Here is an 18,076-nt window from a genome sequence, read left to right as displayed (position 1 = left end):
TGATATACCACAGGCATTCAAACGATCTGGCTGTATTGATCATTGCACTATCCATAACTTGTTTACGATCACCATCAGGCTCAATTGCAAAGAGAGATAACCGAACAATAGAAAAGATTGCCCTGAGGAACCAATAAATAAAGTACCTAGCACTGCCCTAAAGGTGGAGCTAGCCGTTGACACAGTGGATTGAAAATCATCTGGATCTCTGGCTTCACAGGTAAACTCCATCCCATCTAGCATTACAATACGGTATTTGTTCAGTTCAAAGTCCAATCTCACAGAGCTGTTAGTGTCATCCAAGTATGTAGACATAATACCCAGTGATGTGTAATCTCCAGAGAACAGCACAGGGACATTTGTATTGTTAGAGGTACAAGTGAGAGAGGCGGTTGTATCAGGAGAGTTAGAACTGAGCACAGTCAGGACCGGTGGGTAGAGAGTGAGTTCAGGTTCTGTGGGGAAATGCTAAACAAGAGGCACAATTAACAATGTACATTCCAATATCACAATCCTTGCCAGATTGCAAAGTGTCAAAGGTTTTTCACTTGCGAAACGCTAGTAATATGGTACACATCATCATTATGGTTTGATTTGCTACAGTCATACGTAACTTACTGATGACATTGATAATGAAGTTTGGCCGTAGTCGATGATCATCATCATAATATGAGATATAGTACTCTCCCTCATAGTTAAACTGGGTCCTGTTGATGTGTAGCTCAGCATGGTACGGAAATGGGGTGTTTGTTTCGAAATGGTACTCAAAAGGTGGATTGCCACATGGATCAGCACAATGCACATCTAACCGATCACTACGAAATTCCTCAATAAAACGATCAGAAAAGTCGCCATGTGCAAAGCGGAGTACAATGTCTTCTCCTACATCAGCTGTAGCAGGGGTCCCTTGGTAGAAAAAGAGGTGGAAAGCATCTGAATAGAGAGAAAGCAAACACAGTAAAGTAATTATAGTCAAGTAGGAAAAGAAGTTCATTGCATCTTTAATCAGACGTTGTCTACTGAATATTATGTTGTAGGTAAATACATGAGTACAATGTTCTGTACGTGCTATAATTATTACTGGAATGCAGAATGTGACGGCTGAGGAAAGTGTTTCCCTCTGTCCTGCACGTGTAGTAACCTTGCAAACCAGACTCAGTTAGCCCCCTGGGTGCATTCAAGGTGGTGGAGCTGGGCCAGTCATTCTGGATGTAGTTAGGTGGAATAGACACTGCACCATTGTCAATCTCCAGCATGGGGTTTACATGTTTGTTAGTGTCTCTGCTTATGCACGTTACACTGTATGGAAAGGTGGGGGGGGGGGGGGGTGTTAATTATACATGCATGTCACACTTTATAGGGGGATTAGTGTTGCATGTGTAATACTCATGTATACTATAGGCAACCAGTCAACAACTGATCTACTGATTTACTGCAAAATAGTCATTTGAATATCAATGGTGATCACCATTCATAAAATTCAATTCATTGACACGGTTTCAAGGCCGATATTGATGTCTCTTGTTTCAGTGATTCATAATACAAAATTACAATGATATCACTGCATTCTCTTAGTGCTTTCACTTTCCAGATATACACTTTAAATGGGCCCACTAATCTAAATCTCTTTTGCGGCTGTAAAATCAGGGATATAGATTTGCTCTATTTGCAGTACTATTATTCATTGTGTACTGAATTGTTGCTAGGGGGAGGTCCTTTTAGTAATGCTGCGATCACGTGACATAAGTCAGATATACCACACCTATGGAGGATATGCACCCAGTGTATCCTTCGCTACCGTGGTTACATACCCCTCGGAGTAACTACGGTAGCAGAAGATATATGGGTGCATATCCTCCTCGTAGGTGTGGTATATCCTATATCTATATTTTTTCTCGTGCCTTACCTGATAATCCTCTCGCTGATAATCCTCTCCTCGCCAAAATTAATTGATCGAATTCTGATTGGCTGACCTAGACTGAGCGCCAGGTCCAAAGTCAATCCATCAATGTACTCTAGCTGAATGGACACAGACACTCGCTCAGAATCTGGACATAAAAGATTGTATATATAGTGCTTGCTATTTCATCGAACTACGTATGTCTTATTTAATAAAGGCACATGTATAGAGCTACTCTAGGATTGAATAGGCTAAACACTTTTCTCATAAACAGTAAATGTGAACAAAAAAAACACATGTGGGATCACCAGACAGGAAACCAAGATATAACGAGTGTTGCAGCTGTGCTGTGCTAATGCCTCGATCTCGCCATGTTAGGATTTCGCTAAAGCAGTGGCGTAGGTATAGGGGGGCTGACGAGGCTAGAGCCCCCTCTTCTGTGCTCCATCAACTTCAGCTTAGCTTGAATCACTGTGATCTGTCAATCTATTCTGCAGTACTGCATGCATAGTTCCTAGAATGATGTCATGAAATGTGGGCAGGGCCATCTGATGTGCATGCTTATTGCTGAGGAAAAGTGATGACAGATTCTATGAAATTCATCTCAACTAATTTGAGCCCTGCCCTTCCCAAAATCCCAGGGGCGGATCCAGGGGTGATTTTGAGGGGCTGAAGCCCCCCCCTTTTGAAAAAACTACCATGTGTTGTAGTCTGACTCTACAACAATTTTGCCACCAATTATGCATCTGTAGACTCACTTGAAATCACTTGAGAGATGCTAGACAACAGCTACTAGGAGTATAAAGGATCTAGGGTAGCTAGCTGGACGTACCTAGCTAGCTAGCTAGCTGTACGTACGTATGTACATCTGATCAGTACAGTATCACCATAGTATTAAAAGTAAGTGCAGAGGTCAACGTATTCTACTCATTAATATGAAAGTTCAAAGGTCAAATCTTGCAAAAAAATCACCTCTGGCGAGGCTGCCCCTTTCTAGCTAGCCCCCCCCTTTTGTTTTTCCTGGATCCGCCCCTGAATCCTGGCTACGCCACTGTAAAGAGTATTAGAGTGAAGGAATAAGCTTTTTTCTATAATGAATTTTGCATTAAAGTTTGCATTTGCAATTGAGACAACGAACGAATTGCCATACTTTATCATCTTAGCCAAACAGTGGGAGCAAACCTTTGTTCGAAGGCATAGTCCGTAGTCTGTGAGAATTATAGTAAGAGAGAATTTAAACACAAAAAGTAGTATCTATGAAAAGCAGTCTGCAGAATAAAGTGTCTATCTGTAACTAAGAGTCAGACTTGGTGTATGCATCTGTTATACATGTATAATTTATGGTATCATTGTTGTGTTTTATGGCTTACCAGGACCTCAAGAAAGAAGAAATTGATTCTGCCAGGATTTGGGGTTCAAAATGGATTCTCTCACACACGGGGATGAGCGCGCATCAGAGGAGGTACGAAATTTGCGAGTCTTAAACTAATAAAGCCCCACATTCCTAATTATATCTAGGTCAAAGTTCAACAAATGAAGCAACTCCAGGCATCCCTCCCCAGAAGATTCTAGATATGAAGCTGAAACGTTTTATGGTTGATTAAGCTAATAGCTATAACCTAGATCAAACAGTGCATGAATCAGACTCTTGGCAGCTAAAAATAACACAGTGAGTGCTTGTGTTTGGCAGGTAACACGCAATTGAACTTTGAACTAGAGTTAATAAGGAATGTGAGTCTAAAATACTTCATTTGACTCGTGGGTATCATACCTCCTCTGAGCGCGTATGGGATCATAACGGATGCACGGCTCCATGGAAGGGGGCATGACTGGAAGTCACATGGCATGCACCACGCTCACTTCCGTTCTACATTCTAATTAACGCAAGATATTTCTTGGCTATCGATGCAGTCCGGAGTTAGATTTGGTCCTATAATTATAGAGCTACTCTTAAAGAGTGTATCACTATAGCATAGCATAGTGGGACCAAATCCAACTTACCTGCATCATTTCAACAAAAGTAATACGTGCGTTAATTAGAATACAGACATGATTCATTGACCTTTGATCTTGTGCAGACTGACCTGAAAATGTGTTGCTGGTTCTTTGTTTAACTGCGCGTGTTGTGTGTCTCTTACCGCGCGCATTCATTATGCTTACCGCGAAGCGCATATAGATATTTAAGCTGTGCGCGGTCAAATAAAACTTCCGAATCCATGCGCGCTTAATTGTACTGTGGCTGTAGGCGGAGGCGGGTGACCCTTCTCGGCCGCCAATAGATATCCAAGGAGAGGTCAGCTAGACAGTAGACAACACTAGTATAAAAACTAAGTCTAAACTCGGTACTGCTGCCCTATGACATAGTATGTCCCGGGTGATGCATGTGCTGCTGTAAGCATAATTATTATCTTTCCGTAGCGCAAAATTTTCGAGGCACTTAGCTAGCTATAATTCATGGAATGGCTTCTAAAAGAATTTATTGCACAATGTTCATGGAATGACTGCTTATCGGAAGCCACGCCTTTAATCTTTGCACGTTATAGCAGATAAAGAACAATTTTCGTGGACTTAATTTTCGTGTATGGCTACATGTATATATGGTGTACACACGAAATCAGCGAAAATTAAGCCACTTATACGTTATAATAGTTATAAAGCCATAATTTATGACCCATATCTTTCTCGCCACATAATTTAATATGCTCACCCAGGTGGAGTAAATGATTGACACTCGAGTGGGTGCCACAATTGGGGAGAGAGCCACCATTAGTCCGTCGTTGCTGCTGCAACATGGGCATTAATTATAGGAAAAATGTGGGTATAGCTGCCCGTCAGTCTGACATAATTATCGTGCAGGTGTTTACCATCCACAACTTTAATGTGTTAATAAGTGATGCTTTACTGCCGGACTAAGCTACAGTAGTTTTTTTCAAGTGATCACTGCTCGGACTGGAAGCGACTTGTCCTATCCTAGTTTTCGCTGGATAGTAGTCCCATGGCCATCTACCCTATGAACTTGAAATGATCACTTTTATAGTATCGCATGGTTGGAGTTATTTGTGGCACAAGTATTTCATGACATCCGGTGCATTTTTTTTAGCAAAAAACGTATTTCTGATTCATGTCACAGCCGACAAACTAGGTGTCCTATAAAAACGAGTGACCTATACACGGAAAGAATGTAACAAATCAGTTGTTACGCTATACTTCACTCGTGCACACATTGGATATATATTGGCTCAGTAGTGCCTTTGCCCTCGGCCTAAGTCACTACTGAGTCAATATCCCATGTGGCACTCGTGCATGTGGTGCATGTGTCACAACTATAACATGTGGGCAGTCCAACATCTCTACTAGCTCTGCATGCCCACGCTCATTTTCACCCTTCTACCCAGAGGAGGTACGACCATGCGTGCCTCGATTTAGCAATTAGCCTCTGCAATAACGTTGAGCATGGGTGTCTAATTATCCACCCACGCTCAACATTATTGCAGAGGCTAATTGCTAAATTGAAGCACGCGTGTCGTACCTCTTCTGCTTTCTACCCAAAGGAGGTCCAACTAACATTAATCTTGCTGAATCATTTCATAACACTAGCCTTTAGAGTACGTTCTTTTTGACTTAGTCTTCTGTCTCGTATTGTATTGGTCTAGTTTTAGTAGTAGTCTAACACTCTTAACAAAGTCTGTAAAGGCAAGTTTTATTAAAAGGAAAGTTTTATTAAGCTAATTCAGCAAATATTAATGCCTAAGCGCACGGTTGTTGGACCTCCTCCGCCCTTCTACTCTCACTGGACACTTCACTAATAGATTATATAGTGGCAACTGCATGTATAGCATATAGCGCCTGAAAATGTACAATTGCAAGGCAAAAATTGATATTTTCACGTGGCAACTAGATTTAGTGTTATAATGCTGAGTCAGTAAAAACGTAAAGCAATTTGGCCTGGAATGTCATTAAAAGGTGAAAGTTGAAGTGATTTCCAACCTCCTCTACTTCTACGCAGGCTATCTTTTTCACAATCGTTCAATAAGATAAAATAATATGGTAGAAAGAAATAGAGGTAGAGTTAGGAAAAAGAAGAGCCTGTATCGGGAGGTGTTACTTTAGTTTTTGAGCGTATTAGCTATTTTCTGACACAAGCTAAGGTAGTGACGTACTGTAGATGCTAGGAACTTTGCAGTTTGGATATTTTATGACTCATTCTATTCTTGTAATACAGCTCAGACCTAACAGTAACAGGCTGGACACTTCATTAATAATTATTTAAGTGACAACTGCATGTATAGTTAATTGATGTAATCATAGCACCAGAAAATGTACACTTGCAAAGTTGCAAGGCAAAAGCTGATGATGTTCACGTGGTAACTAGATCTATGGTACGTATACTCCATAATTATAATGCTGACAACCACAGGATGTTAAACTCATAATATGATAGTTGTTATGAGGTAATACGTACTAGGGTTGTTTACACAACAACCAGGGTAGTTAACATAACAACCATGCATATAAACTCAAGGTTGCTGTCACGACAACCATAGGTAAATTATTATACCTGAACAACAGTGATCAGATACGCTACAGTACTGGAAAACCCACTCACTTCTTAAACTCGCAAGCCTTAAGTAAAGTTGCACGGCGAACAACAGACCGGTCAAACTCAGAGGAGGTTCGAGACATGCGTGCATGCACGAATCACTATAAAAGTGCTACATAACTGTATTAGCCTGGACGTTATCACATGACCGCAATGACATCAATGCACTGAACTTGTAGTGATTCTTGCACACATGTCGGAGATCCTCTGGGTCAAACTCTGTGTAGAATCTTGTGTTGCACAGTCAGCATATCAGACGAGATTCTGGGTTTTCGTGACGTCAGTTTGCTGCACGTGACACTTAGATTTAGCTATATTACCAAGGGCGTATAAAAGAAGAGAGGGCATGCAACTCCCATATGAGCAGAGTTCAAACGTGGGCGGATGAATGTGCATGACTGTGCATGAAATGCTAAAAATAGAAATTTCTATTTTTAGCACTTCATGCAAATGCACACATTCCTCCGCCCACGTTTGAACTCTGCTAGCTACGTGTACTGATATATATAGTGGAGTTGCATGCCCTCTCTTCTTTTATACGCCCTTGATATTACCTATGTATCGTACTATCGATCACAGCTAGTCTTCATTACTCAACTTGCATGCCAAAATTTATGCCCATAGGATGCATGAATAGGATCAGGGCAAAGAATCTAGTCAGTCACTCATTTGCGATGAACCTAGTTTTTGCAGAGATATAACATTTTAGACATAGGAGAAAATACGTGAAAAGTGCTAAAAAGCTACGAAAGTGGTGCCAATCCAAGTTAATAAAGCCGATACTGACTTTAACAATTCTCTGGCATATAATAGTTTTCGGATTGGCACAGCTAGCATCAACTGCAGCAGCTGCAAGTCTCAACGATTCCACATATAGGGCGGTATTCTGAAGGCTTTGGAGCCAAATAATGAAAATTATGCACCTGCGAAAATGTCCCGCTATACGGTATAACCCGCTGGCCGCGGCCCGGCCTCAGGTTAATTATGATACAATTTGTTCACCTGTGGGTGTCCTCCGGATAATATTGACAGAATAGGTATTAGGAGAAACTTCTCGTCCAAAATATGCAGCAGCAAATCCTGATTCTATGCCGAGGTAACAGTATTGAATGAAAGAACTCCTATTATCTCCAGTGCATATTCTTTTGCTTGCAAGAAGATCTTGATCATTAGAGGTCAGTTTGATACCCACAGATCTTGCTAGGCCAGGTGACTGGTTCAGTATTTCACCACTCGTAATGTTAACAGTGTTGTTTGCATACCGATGACGGTTATTGCGAGAGAGTGATAGCTTGCTGGCATTGACAGTGGCAACCTCAATAAAATCATAGAAATGAATCAAAAGAATTCCCTCATCGATCCAATAATCAAACTTGTTATACATTTCATTGTAGTACAAGTCCAATCTCAAGTCACACTCAATAGCGTTATCTGGTTCTATTTGAAGGTTAAAAGGAGTTCCAAGCATATCTGCAGTGTACATTTCCAAGGACTGATTAGTAGAGTTTGTGTCAATAAGCTTGTTTACAACCATCCTGAGAAAATCTCTAGAAGTCATGTGGATCAGAATGGATCCGGAGCCGATGTTGTAGAAAGAACAAGTACCCTGGTGTTCAGCCTGGAAGATTCTATTCGTGTCCCTGTTTCTGAAAACAAGTTGGTTCAAAAAGCACGGCACATCAGTATCAAACGATTCGTAGTAATAAATGTTCTCCATGAAATTGTTAAAGTGGATTCTTATGAAAACATCATTTGATATGTACAAGAATTCCACTATGTCCACTCTAATGGATCCTATAATAAAGGAAGGAGCACATGCACAATAGCGAATACCAGACAGTTGTATATCAGTATAGCTATACGCAGTATATACCGTATAAATTATATGTTCGATCAGAGGCCGCTCTCAAATAGTAGTTTCGTTTGCTAGCAAAATAAAACATTTAGTATAGCCACTCTCATTTAGTAGTGAACTTCGACTCTAGCATTCTGCACGTGGCATCCAAAAAAGTTATTAGTACTAGCAGCTATAGTTACATGTACGTAGCTACCGTAGTTGATGTAGTTACAGCGCTAGAAAAAAATTATTATTTTTGCGATACTATGTACATAAAACATTATAATTATGGTGGTAATTTTGAATTTCACTGCTATACGGTAATCATTTGCGGAGAGCCAGAAAGCTTGGATGAAAGTTGCATCATGGAATGATCTCTTTTATATTGTTTGTACAACTAACCTGTTTGTGGTATCAAGTATAACTGCAGAGTGATTTCACTATTAGTAAGCTATTATTAGCACTGCATATTTGGTCTATATTTACTAATGACATCATCATCGGTTACTATGCTTCTCCCACGCAACAAATCAGTTATTGCATTAACTAATCACATACAGGTTTTACAGCCTAATGTATGTAATAATTATAGTTATTACATGGCTACCGTAAAAACTGGATTATTAGCGCATGCGCTTTTGGGGTAAATAGCAGAGCTCTATACGCTTATATTTGAGAATGCGCCTATAATGCAGTCATTTCTAGCCACCCAGCAACCGGATGTCTCTGTGATGAGTGCTGGCTAGCAAGCTGGCTAGAAAGTGAGCAAGCAAGGAAAGCAGGCAACCTAACTGGATCTATTTTGTTACAGTTCATTTTACAGTTCATTTCCATGTCTCACATTCTCTCAGCATGATCAGACAAGGTAACAGCATGCCCAGAGAGTCCTTCCAGATGGATATCACCAGCTATATAGCTATCCATGCACTGTACAAGCTAACTAGCTCATAATTGGAAAAGCACTTCAATTCGAGTATAAAAAGCCTGCAGTTGAGCATGCTCTTAAAATAAAGATACGCTTATAGTCGAGTAAGCGCTAATAATCCAGTTTCTACGGTATGAGTGCCACAAGCTGTTTATTGGCCCGGTAGTAGATTGTGGATCATTATCTACTACAAGGGCCAATGAACTGCTTGTGCACGAACTACCATGTAATAACTAATTTGTTGCCTTGATAACCATTTTTTGACATAGAAACCAGTATAAAAACCACTTGCTGCATATAGATGTGAAAAAATAGGTAATTTGGTAGTTTTTGTTCTGTTTTTGGTGGCTGGATTTACAATAATATTATTGTGTATAGTACAGGGTTTTGCAGAATCTTTGCAATACATAGAGTTGTAGATCTTAGTCAGCATGTCAACAATGCACTATTCTGCAAACAGTTGATGGATCAACTTGAAGATTCTCAGCAACACTTTGATAAGATAGTCCAAGCAGCTCTGTCTGATGCACTATTCTCCATCTTAATATCCCAAATAATGCTTTGGTCAGTTTTTTTCACAAGAAAAAACCATTTTGTTTTTGAATTTTGCTTCCTAAGCAGACTTAGCATTTCACTAGTCTCATGAATCAGCCGCCGTTCTTTTGGAACCACCGTCTGAGCACTCTTGTCATGAAGTCATTTCAAAATGGAATGTTGATTGCTCACAAAACCAATGGAATGTAATTAAATTCGTGATCTTACGCCCACACATATTTCCTAATTGTTATACAAATCGCCAAGCGAAGGCATCTCTCTCTACTTGTGTTTTGCTGTGGTGCTAAATATTGTGCCCAAGGACCCCTGCTTGCCTTGCTTATGCTTCGTAGCAGCTTCTATGTGTAAAGTGTTTACCATGCGTAATGCATGCGTAATGATTATCCAAATGCATTGAGCAAAGTGCAGTTCTTTGCTGCCTCCAAGTTCATCACCTGACTGGACTTCTGCAATTTGATTGGTCAAGACGGAATTCCGTCTTGGCACATAAAACGATGACAAGAGTGCTCAGACGGTGGTTCCAAAAGAACGGCGGCTGATTCATGAGACTAGCATTTCACCACAATGTGTTTATGACACCACAATGTCAAAAGGTCAATTTACCCCAGTGCAACATGCCATATACTGGCACTGTTATTCCTTTGATCTCAGAGGTCAAAAGACATTAGATATCCATATAAGGAACGCTCTACACCCTCTGATTCTGCCAAAACCCTGTAAGTGCATTGAAACCATGCATATGCTGTCTAGTAAATTTACCACAGGAACCATAACTGTCTCATTCATGTGTAGGTGGAGGGTGGGGTATGGTCTCAAAAAGGTCAATTTACCCCAGTGCAACATGCCATATACTGGCACTGTTATTCCTTTGATCTCAGAGGTCAAAAGACAACATAGTTAGATCAGAAGTAAACAGTAATTTCCATGCATGCACATATGCATGCAGTTTAATTATAATTATAGTCAATGTATACAAACGCTAAATAGCTAAGAATATAATTATATAGTGCTGCTTTTAGATGAGCATAATTATAAATAATACAAAAGTAACTTGCAATTGTGAGCTAGGATGGGGATCCAAAAATGAATTAATACCATGCATTCTCATACACTTACCATCAGTTGGTTCCTGAGTTGTTGCATCAGTTGTGGCCTCAGTTGGTTCCCGAGTTGTTGCATCAGTTGTGGCCTCAGTTGGTTCCTGAGTTGTTGCATCAGTTGTGGCCTCAGTTGGTTCCTGAGTTGTTGCATCAGTTGTGGCCTCAGTTGGTTCCTGAGTTGTTGCATCAGTTGATTCCTGAGTTGGTGCTTTAGTTGTTATCTCAATTGGAGTCTCACTGGTTTGTCCTGAGCCTGGACTGGGAAAAAGTCCAATAACCAACAGAGCCACAGCTATAAACAGCTTCATTGCAAGAGATATAATCCTGGGATGCTCTATAGCTATTATGCAGAAATGATTTGTAAATGGAATGTGGTAATTGATATATTGATGAGAAAAAAGCAACCCCCCCATAGGGGGATCTTGCAGCATTCTTGAGGGAGTAAACTATATTAGTCTATTATACGGGTACACAGTAAAAGCATATAAATGTTAACACAAAACGTTTTTAATAGTATATCTTTTAGAAATGGCATACATTTCAGTCTGTTAAAATCACTATAATACGATGATATAACATGCTGTGTGTAGGTAATTTTAGCATTTTCAGAGAAAAATCTGTTGCAGAAAATTCATTAACACAATATTTGTCAAAAGATGAAATGGAAAGTTTGGAGTCAGATATACAGATGAAAAAAGGGCTAGCTTGCTTAACATTAGCCTCGATTCCAGGCCGATTAAAATACATATTTTAATCGGCCTTGAATCGAGGCTAGCTTAGCATACTCTCAAAAGTACTAGAAAAAGCAAAAAATTATTTTATGAGTTTTTTAAATGCGTTTTATTATTAGCGCGGACCCTTAATGCACTGGCTCAGACATTATGTTCTTTGTGAAATGCATACAACAGCTAGCTGACAATTTTGACATAAGCCAGTTTGCCACCAAGAATACTTCAAGCAGAAAAACTCGTTTGATAACTTCCAACAAGCTTGCACAATGTCTCTCATGCACTACAATACCACCCGTCACTTCTATTTCAACCGTATTATACTAGGCTTTGGAATGCGCTGCCCACTATCATTAACCTAGACCTATATCTATACTTTATCTATATCAAAATAATTTATATCTAGCTAACTCGTCACTTCACAGAACGCCACTTTGATACTCAAATTCCCTGTACTTTCCACTAGTACCTATATGCAACAACAGGCCATATCCTAGTCCCTAAGGTCACCTTTGTATAAGGGTCAAACCATTATTACCCGCCCCCCCCCCCATGTTCCTGTAACAGATCAGTATTGCAAACTGCATAAGAACTTACCAGAACTATTATAGCTAGTGTAACAATAAATCTGTCTCTGTTATGTTTGTCCCCATTAAGATTAATATGTATTTATACTCAGGGGCATCATTATATAATTATAGGCAGTGTGAGCGTGCATGTGCGGAGGTGTGTGTGGCTAAGTAAGCCACCTTTCATGTTTACACATGTAGAAAGCTAACAACATGTTGATAGCAATACATCCATTACTGTATGATAACCATTGTGTAGAAAGGCTATAGCAACATAGTTGGAATTAAGCACTTCAAAAGAAGTCCGACTTTCACTATTGGTGTCACTGCTGGAGGTTCCATTAAGACTACTCTCCACATTACTTATTGGTGTCACTGTAAACACCCACTGGTCTTGATCACTTGCATGTACTGCTTCTCTTTTGATCTCTGGCGGCCTAGCTAATACCTGCATGCAGAGCTCTATATTTTATATATATATAGCCTGTCTATTATCTTTTGTATATCCCCTAAAATTCCTCTCTCCTCTTGTCCAGGTTGAGAATGATGTGTCCGAGTTCTCTCTCTCTGTGTTCTATATATGACAATGGCCGCAAAGAGTTGTGTAAGGACGATGACTACCCACTCAAGCTACGACTCAAGTTAGGACCCTCTGAAGATATTGCTAAACTGTTTGTCACACTGTAAAAACACCCCGGTGAAGGTCACCAATTTGAGTGGTGAGCTTCACCATTTTTCTACTTCACCAGTGTAAAAGACTGAAATTGTCACTATAGTTTTGTTTTTACAGTGCATTGAAACCTCAGAGGTGGAGGAGATTCTGTCAGCAGAGGTGAGGAGTTTCACTTTGAGTGCCTCTTATATCAACTCACATTCGTATAGTGAGAAAGTCATTTGCTACCAAAGATTGTAGAATGTAACACTCAACTGTGATTATATCAATGCAACTAGCCAGTGCTAGTTACTGTAACAGTGTGTGTTCAGTGATCTCAATTTAAGTAGCTGCCCCCACCAGCTTTTTAAAAGTAACGCTCCTCTCTTATTATGTCAATTCCTGCCTGCTGCATAGTGATGCTCTGCATATGCAATGTTGTTCTCTGACTGGTACATTGCTGCATTCATCAGTCTCATTCTTATTACATATAATTATAGGCTCTCATTGGTTCAATACTTTAGAAAAAAACATGCACTATCAATTAATACAATGACTCTGTACTCAACTTTGCATTCAACTGTGAGGCCAGCAACCAAGAATTGCTCTGTAATTATTGCGTATTTGTTGTTTGAAGCTCATGCACGTAGAAAACAACATGATTTTGAGGCTGAAGCTCCCCCCCCATAATTATAAGAGTCAGCGTGCCTTACCAATTACCTCAGATCCCCCCTAAATGTCTTAAGTTACGCCATTGCATGCACACCCTTTCATCCAGGCTTCACAGTGGATCAAGTTCACTGTGCACGAACTGGAGACATTCTGCACCAAATTCACCGAGGAGGAAGAAAAGGAGGAAAAGAGGATTAGATCAAGGTGTGAAACCCGAGCTTGTATAGTGGAAAGTTTATCACTGTATAATTATTGTGTGCACAGGTTTGGTCGCTGGAGAGGAGAGGTTAAAGATGCACTGAATAGTTCACAAACAGACACTTAGCACTTGAGTACAGTTGTTGTGTAATAATTATTTGTGATAAAAGGTGTACTTTGTAGCTATTTCATATAGCTCTATTGAATGGTTTGCATCAACGATTGCTTCAGGCCCAATTAAACTTTTCACTTTAAATACTGAGTGTGTGAACGAGGACGGTTGTCATGGTTCAATTAAGTAGCATAATTATCGAACTTCTCGGAAAAATAACAACACTAATGTAACCACAATAATTTATTTTACGTGTATTTGGGACAACTACATTATGTAATAATGTGAGGCGACGCTCAGTCGTTCTAAAAATGTCCCTTAGGTAATACTTCTTCGTACTCATGACTTGGCTCAGTGTTCTCATCCTCCATTGCTACTACCGTGGTGACGATGGTGGTGGTGTGTTCATTGTGTCTTGGTATCCGTGTCTGCTCATAGGCAATGTTCTTATTGAGCACTGGAACATGAGCTTCGTTAGGCTGCTCAATTCCTGGCAATGTTGATGACAAATCCTCTCTTCCATCTGATACAACAACATCATCTAAATTAAAGAGAAATAGTAAGTACAATAAACAAAATTGTCAACAGTTTACCTTTGTGGTTCCTTTGTTTTCGTTTCACTATGACAACAGCTGTTAAAATGGCGATGACTAAGAGTAGGAGTAGAACTACCACAGCAGTCACACCTGAAGACACTGTATAACATAATTATAGGGTATAAACAGCCAATCATACGACAGTTAAGCCTGCTTAGCATACTTTATTACTCACCTGCTATTGTATAAATAGAGGGTGGTTGAATAGACTCAGGAAGAGATGACGATGGTGAGATGTCAGTAATCGTATCGTTAGCTGTGAAGAGAGTGGTACTACATAACTATAATAGATAATGCTTGGTACACAGACCATTTACCTTGCGAAGGAGGTCCGACTAGTTCACTGGAGGTTCCATTGAGACTACCCTCCACATTGCTTCTTGGTGTCACTGTAAACACTAACTGGTCTTGATCACTAGTAGAGAAAGTGTAGTTAGTGTCGATGATGTCACATGATGACTCCACCAGTTGTCTTCCAGGGACACTGTGCACATCCACACAATACTGTATGTCTGGCTCAGCTGTGGTGAGGTCTAGAGAGAAGGGAGTATCCCAGGTGAGAGTCAATGAAGTAGAGGTCACCGTGTCCAGTCTCAGTCCAGTAACAGAACCCATGCAGTGGACCTGAAGTGCTCAAAGCATAAAAAAATGTGAAGTTATAGCTATCATTTTAGTAAGGATACCTTGTACTAACATCAGGCTAAGAGCATCACATGTTTGCACAAACTGCGCATCTCCTCCCACATCAATCACAGCCCTACACTGCACCACTGTGTTGTTGTATTGGCCTGTTGATGGAATGGACAGTCTTGCTGGAGTATCACCAGACGGTAGGGCACGAGTTACATCAGGTGGAAACGCATCATCAGCTGGGTACATTCCATTGATCCCCCAACTGTGACTCAGGGCACCAGGGTACAAACACTCAAACACTGCCTTCAGGCCTTCAGCTTGTATCACTGATACTGGCCGCACTGTGAATTCCAGAAACCATGCTGTGTTAGATTGTGATATCATTTAGCCACTCACACATTTCAATAAGTCTACTTACCAATGCTTCCATTGAGAGCTCCGTCAAGATTACTCCTAGGTGTCACTAACAACGCATACGTCGAGCAGGGGTTGCTAGGGGAATAGGTGTAGCGTTCCTCAATAATACCACACTCAGAGTGTAGTAGAACATCAGTGGCACTATCGTACACATCCATACAATACTGTATGTCTGGTTCAGCTGTTGTGAGGTTAAGAGAGAAGGGAGCATCCCAGGTGATTGTGATGTTGGTGCTTGATGACTGAGCATGGAGGTTGGAGACAGATGAAAGAGGACCTGTATATATAGAAGGGGTAGTTGTATAGTTACACTTATATAGCAGATGCGTAGGAAGATTTTTTACAAGGGGGACTCATAGTAGTTTGACCACGCCCTTCTAAACTTCGTAGTCTTGCAAAGACTGAAGGAGGCTGGACTTCGAGACTATAATTATTTCATAGATCAATCATTATCTCCGTGGTAAATCTATCACTTTGCATTTTACTTTTGAAACCTATAGCCCATCATTGAAATGCCGAAAGCATCGCAGGTGCTGATGCCTCGGTGGAGATGCCAAAGCTACATAACATAAAGCTACTAATAGTTCATTTATACACATGATGAACATTTTTACATTACACACACAAATGTAATAAATTTGCTGCATGCAAACTTAAAGAGTGGGTTAATGATCGACAATGAATGTTGTTAAAAACGATTGATGCCAAACGTTCAAGTCTAAAATTAATGGTTGCCATCAGAAGAGCCTTGCAGCTCTCTTCTCACTCTTGCAGCTAGCATTCCAGTGCAGAGCTAACTACTAAGTAGAGTAGCAACACTCAGTAAACAAGTTTGGTTACGTGCTCTTCTGAAAAGGCTGCAATGGCATTCCAAGTAAGCAAAACTATAGGCATAACTCAAGAACGAAGCATTATTTTGCAAATCAACGAATAAAAAACATGACTATAGAAGCGATATAGAAGCCTATAGAAACTCTTACTTGCTCTTTGATCTATAGTCTACACACACAAACACACAACACACTACACAGACACACAAACACACTACCGTATACCTCGCTTGCGCATGCGCACTGAGGCATAATAATCACGTAATTTATTTAATAGCTAGCTGGCTGCAGCCAGCATGCTGTAGCTAAACTAACCAACAGTTCAAGCTAAACATTGCTCTCCAACAAGACAAGGGTTGGCTCCAGCCCTGGAGCCACCTCACTTCCTACGCCAATAGAGTTAATTATACTTATAGTTAATGACCGATTATGGTTACCTTGTACTTGCAAGGTAGCATTTTCTGATATATGCAGTTGACTAACGAACTCTCCTTCCACTATAACCACTATCAAACACTGAACAACAGTATTATTGTACAGGCCTGTGGTTAGGATGATCAGTTTTGCTGGGGTGTCACTAGATGGTGGAATAACAGTCACATTGGGTGGGTAGCTATTGTCAGTAGGAAACTCTCCATTGAATCCCCAATTGTAATTTACTGCTCCAGGATACCAACACTCAAACACTGCATTCAGCCCTTGGGCCTGCACCACTGGCACTGGTTGTACTGCGAACTGAGCTGCAAACACATAAAAACACAATGCACTGAGTTTGACTCATGAGAGACCAACCTTGTATAGATGCCACAAGAGCTGTTGAAAGAATGAGCCATCTCAGGTCCATCACTTTTAGTCTAGTTGCCATCAAGAGAATTATGATTGCTGGGAATCTAACGGCATCACCCCCGTAAATGTAGTAAAGATCATTAACTAAACATGTATAATCATAGCATTCAGCATTCATTCAGTGGGGGTGGTTTGCATTATACCATAGTTGTAGATCTAGAATGCAAATTGTCATCAAGTTATCATACATGCATGTATCATGTACTAAGACCAATGGCTCATATGAATGACGTTGTGACAGCCAATTTTCTACCATTCAATTTGTGAGACTTTATGCATAGATTTACAACCCAGTCAATTAATAGATTTACGTACTACAGTCACATGCACTGGTACTGCTAAAGAACTCAGTTTCTTACATATTTACTAGATCTAGCCTATGTATTGTTGGATCACAGTGAGGCACTCTAAAAGTATGCAGATTGATATTACTTTAGCTGATGCTTTCATTTTTCTTCTGTTTGGAGGATGGTCGAATGCCTGGAATCCTTGGTTCATGTATTTTATATTTTATACTAAAATCTCAAACTGGTTTGAACAAGGTTTAAAGTTGTTGTTCAGATGTAAATACAAATCTCTAGAAACCACTATATACTACATACTTCTTGTTGACAACTGGTTTAAGTTAAAGGTTCAATTTAAAAACCAATATACTACATACTAGGTTTAAAGTTGTTGCTCCAAAAATGAGTATACTTTTAGTTGACAACTGGTTTATAAGGTCAGACTTCGAGGCAATTTTCTAGATACTGACATGCAACAATTGCATGTACAGCTAGCTAACAGATAGACAATTAATGTACTTCTGGATAGACATAATTATATCTGTGAATACCATTTTCATATCACCACGTTAGCTATCGTACATATAGTTGCATGCATGGGCAAATTTTTTTTAGCTGGCAG

The 18,076-nt window shown here is 40.0% G+C and overlaps 2 protein-coding genes and 1 long non-coding RNA gene across 4 annotated transcripts; 1 reads left to right on the top strand and 2 right to left on the bottom strand.

Moving 5' to 3' along the window:
• Window positions 1-38: 38 nt before the first annotated feature.
• LOC135335413 (uncharacterized) lies at window positions 39-11,270 on the bottom strand. Its single transcript, XM_064530900.1, has 6 exons — window positions 10,934-11,270; window positions 7,503-8,294; window positions 1,907-2,048; window positions 1,082-1,299; window positions 619-933; window positions 39-455 (listed from the first exon to the last, which is right to left on the bottom strand). The coding sequence occupies exons 1-6, from the start codon at window positions 11,223-11,225 to the stop codon at window positions 40-42; spliced, it is 2,175 nt and encodes a 724-aa protein (XP_064386970.1). The 5' UTR covers window positions 11,226-11,270; the 3' UTR covers window position 39.
• On the top strand, window positions 2,507-13,968 carry LOC135337595 (uncharacterized). Its single transcript, XR_010395193.1, has 6 exons — window positions 2,507-3,122; window positions 3,274-3,362; window positions 12,751-12,933; window positions 13,005-13,046; window positions 13,645-13,742; window positions 13,803-13,968. It is a non-coding gene; the product is annotated as an uncharacterized LOC135337595 (long non-coding RNA).
• Window positions 13,956-17,344, bottom strand: LOC135336489 (uncharacterized). Of its 2 annotated transcripts, XM_064532311.1 has the most exons (7): window positions 17,117-17,344; window positions 16,762-17,064; window positions 15,496-15,771; window positions 14,762-15,439; window positions 14,620-14,700; window positions 14,442-14,543; window positions 14,089-14,389 (listed from the first exon to the last, which is right to left on the bottom strand). In XM_064532311.1, the coding sequence occupies exons 1-4, from the start codon at window positions 17,286-17,288 to the stop codon at window positions 15,078-15,080; spliced, it is 1,113 nt and encodes a 370-aa protein (XP_064388381.1). In that variant the 5' UTR covers window positions 17,289-17,344; the 3' UTR covers window positions 14,089-14,389; window positions 14,442-14,543; window positions 14,620-14,700; window positions 14,762-15,077. The 2 variants fall into 2 exon arrangements, with proteins under 2 accessions (XP_064388390.1, XP_064388381.1); XM_064532320.1 differs by lacking the exons at window positions 15,496-15,771; window positions 16,762-17,064; window positions 17,117-17,344 and having other exon boundaries at window positions 13,956-14,389; window positions 14,762-15,078.
• Window positions 17,345-18,076: the final 732 nt, after the last annotated feature.

The sequence above is a fragment of the Halichondria panicea genome, chromosome 1 (genome assembly GCF_963675165.1).
Source record: "Halichondria panicea chromosome 1, odHalPani1.1, whole genome shotgun sequence".
Lineage (NCBI taxonomy): Eukaryota > Metazoa > Porifera > Demospongiae > Suberitida > Halichondriidae > Halichondria > Halichondria panicea.
The sequence above is the reverse complement of the archived record's forward strand: the minus strand, read 5'-3'. Positions and strand labels throughout refer to the sequence as shown.

Coding starts and splice junctions, on each gene's coding strand:
- LOC135335413 (XM_064530900.1), bottom strand. CDS start 11,225: ATGAAGCTGTTTATAGCTGTGGCTCTGTTGGTTATTGGACTTTTTCCC. Junction 8,295..10,933: donor AACTCAGGAACCAACTGATG/GTAAGTGTATGA, acceptor CCTTTATTATAG/GATCCATTAGAGTGGACATA. Junction 456..618: donor CTTCATTATCAATGTCATCA/GTAAGTTACGTA, acceptor ATTTCCCCACAG/AACCTGAACTCACTCTCTAC.
- LOC135336489 (XM_064532311.1), bottom strand. CDS start 17,288: ATGAATGCTGAATGCTATGATTATACATGTTTAGTTAATGATCTTTAC. Junction 17,065..17,116: donor TCTTGTGGCATCTATACAAG/GTTGGTCTCTCA, acceptor ATGTGTTTGCAG/CTCAGTTCGCAGTACAACCA. Junction 15,772..16,761: donor TGCTACCTTGCAAGTACAAG/GTAACCATAATC, acceptor CTATATATACAG/GTCCTCTTTCATCTGTCTCC.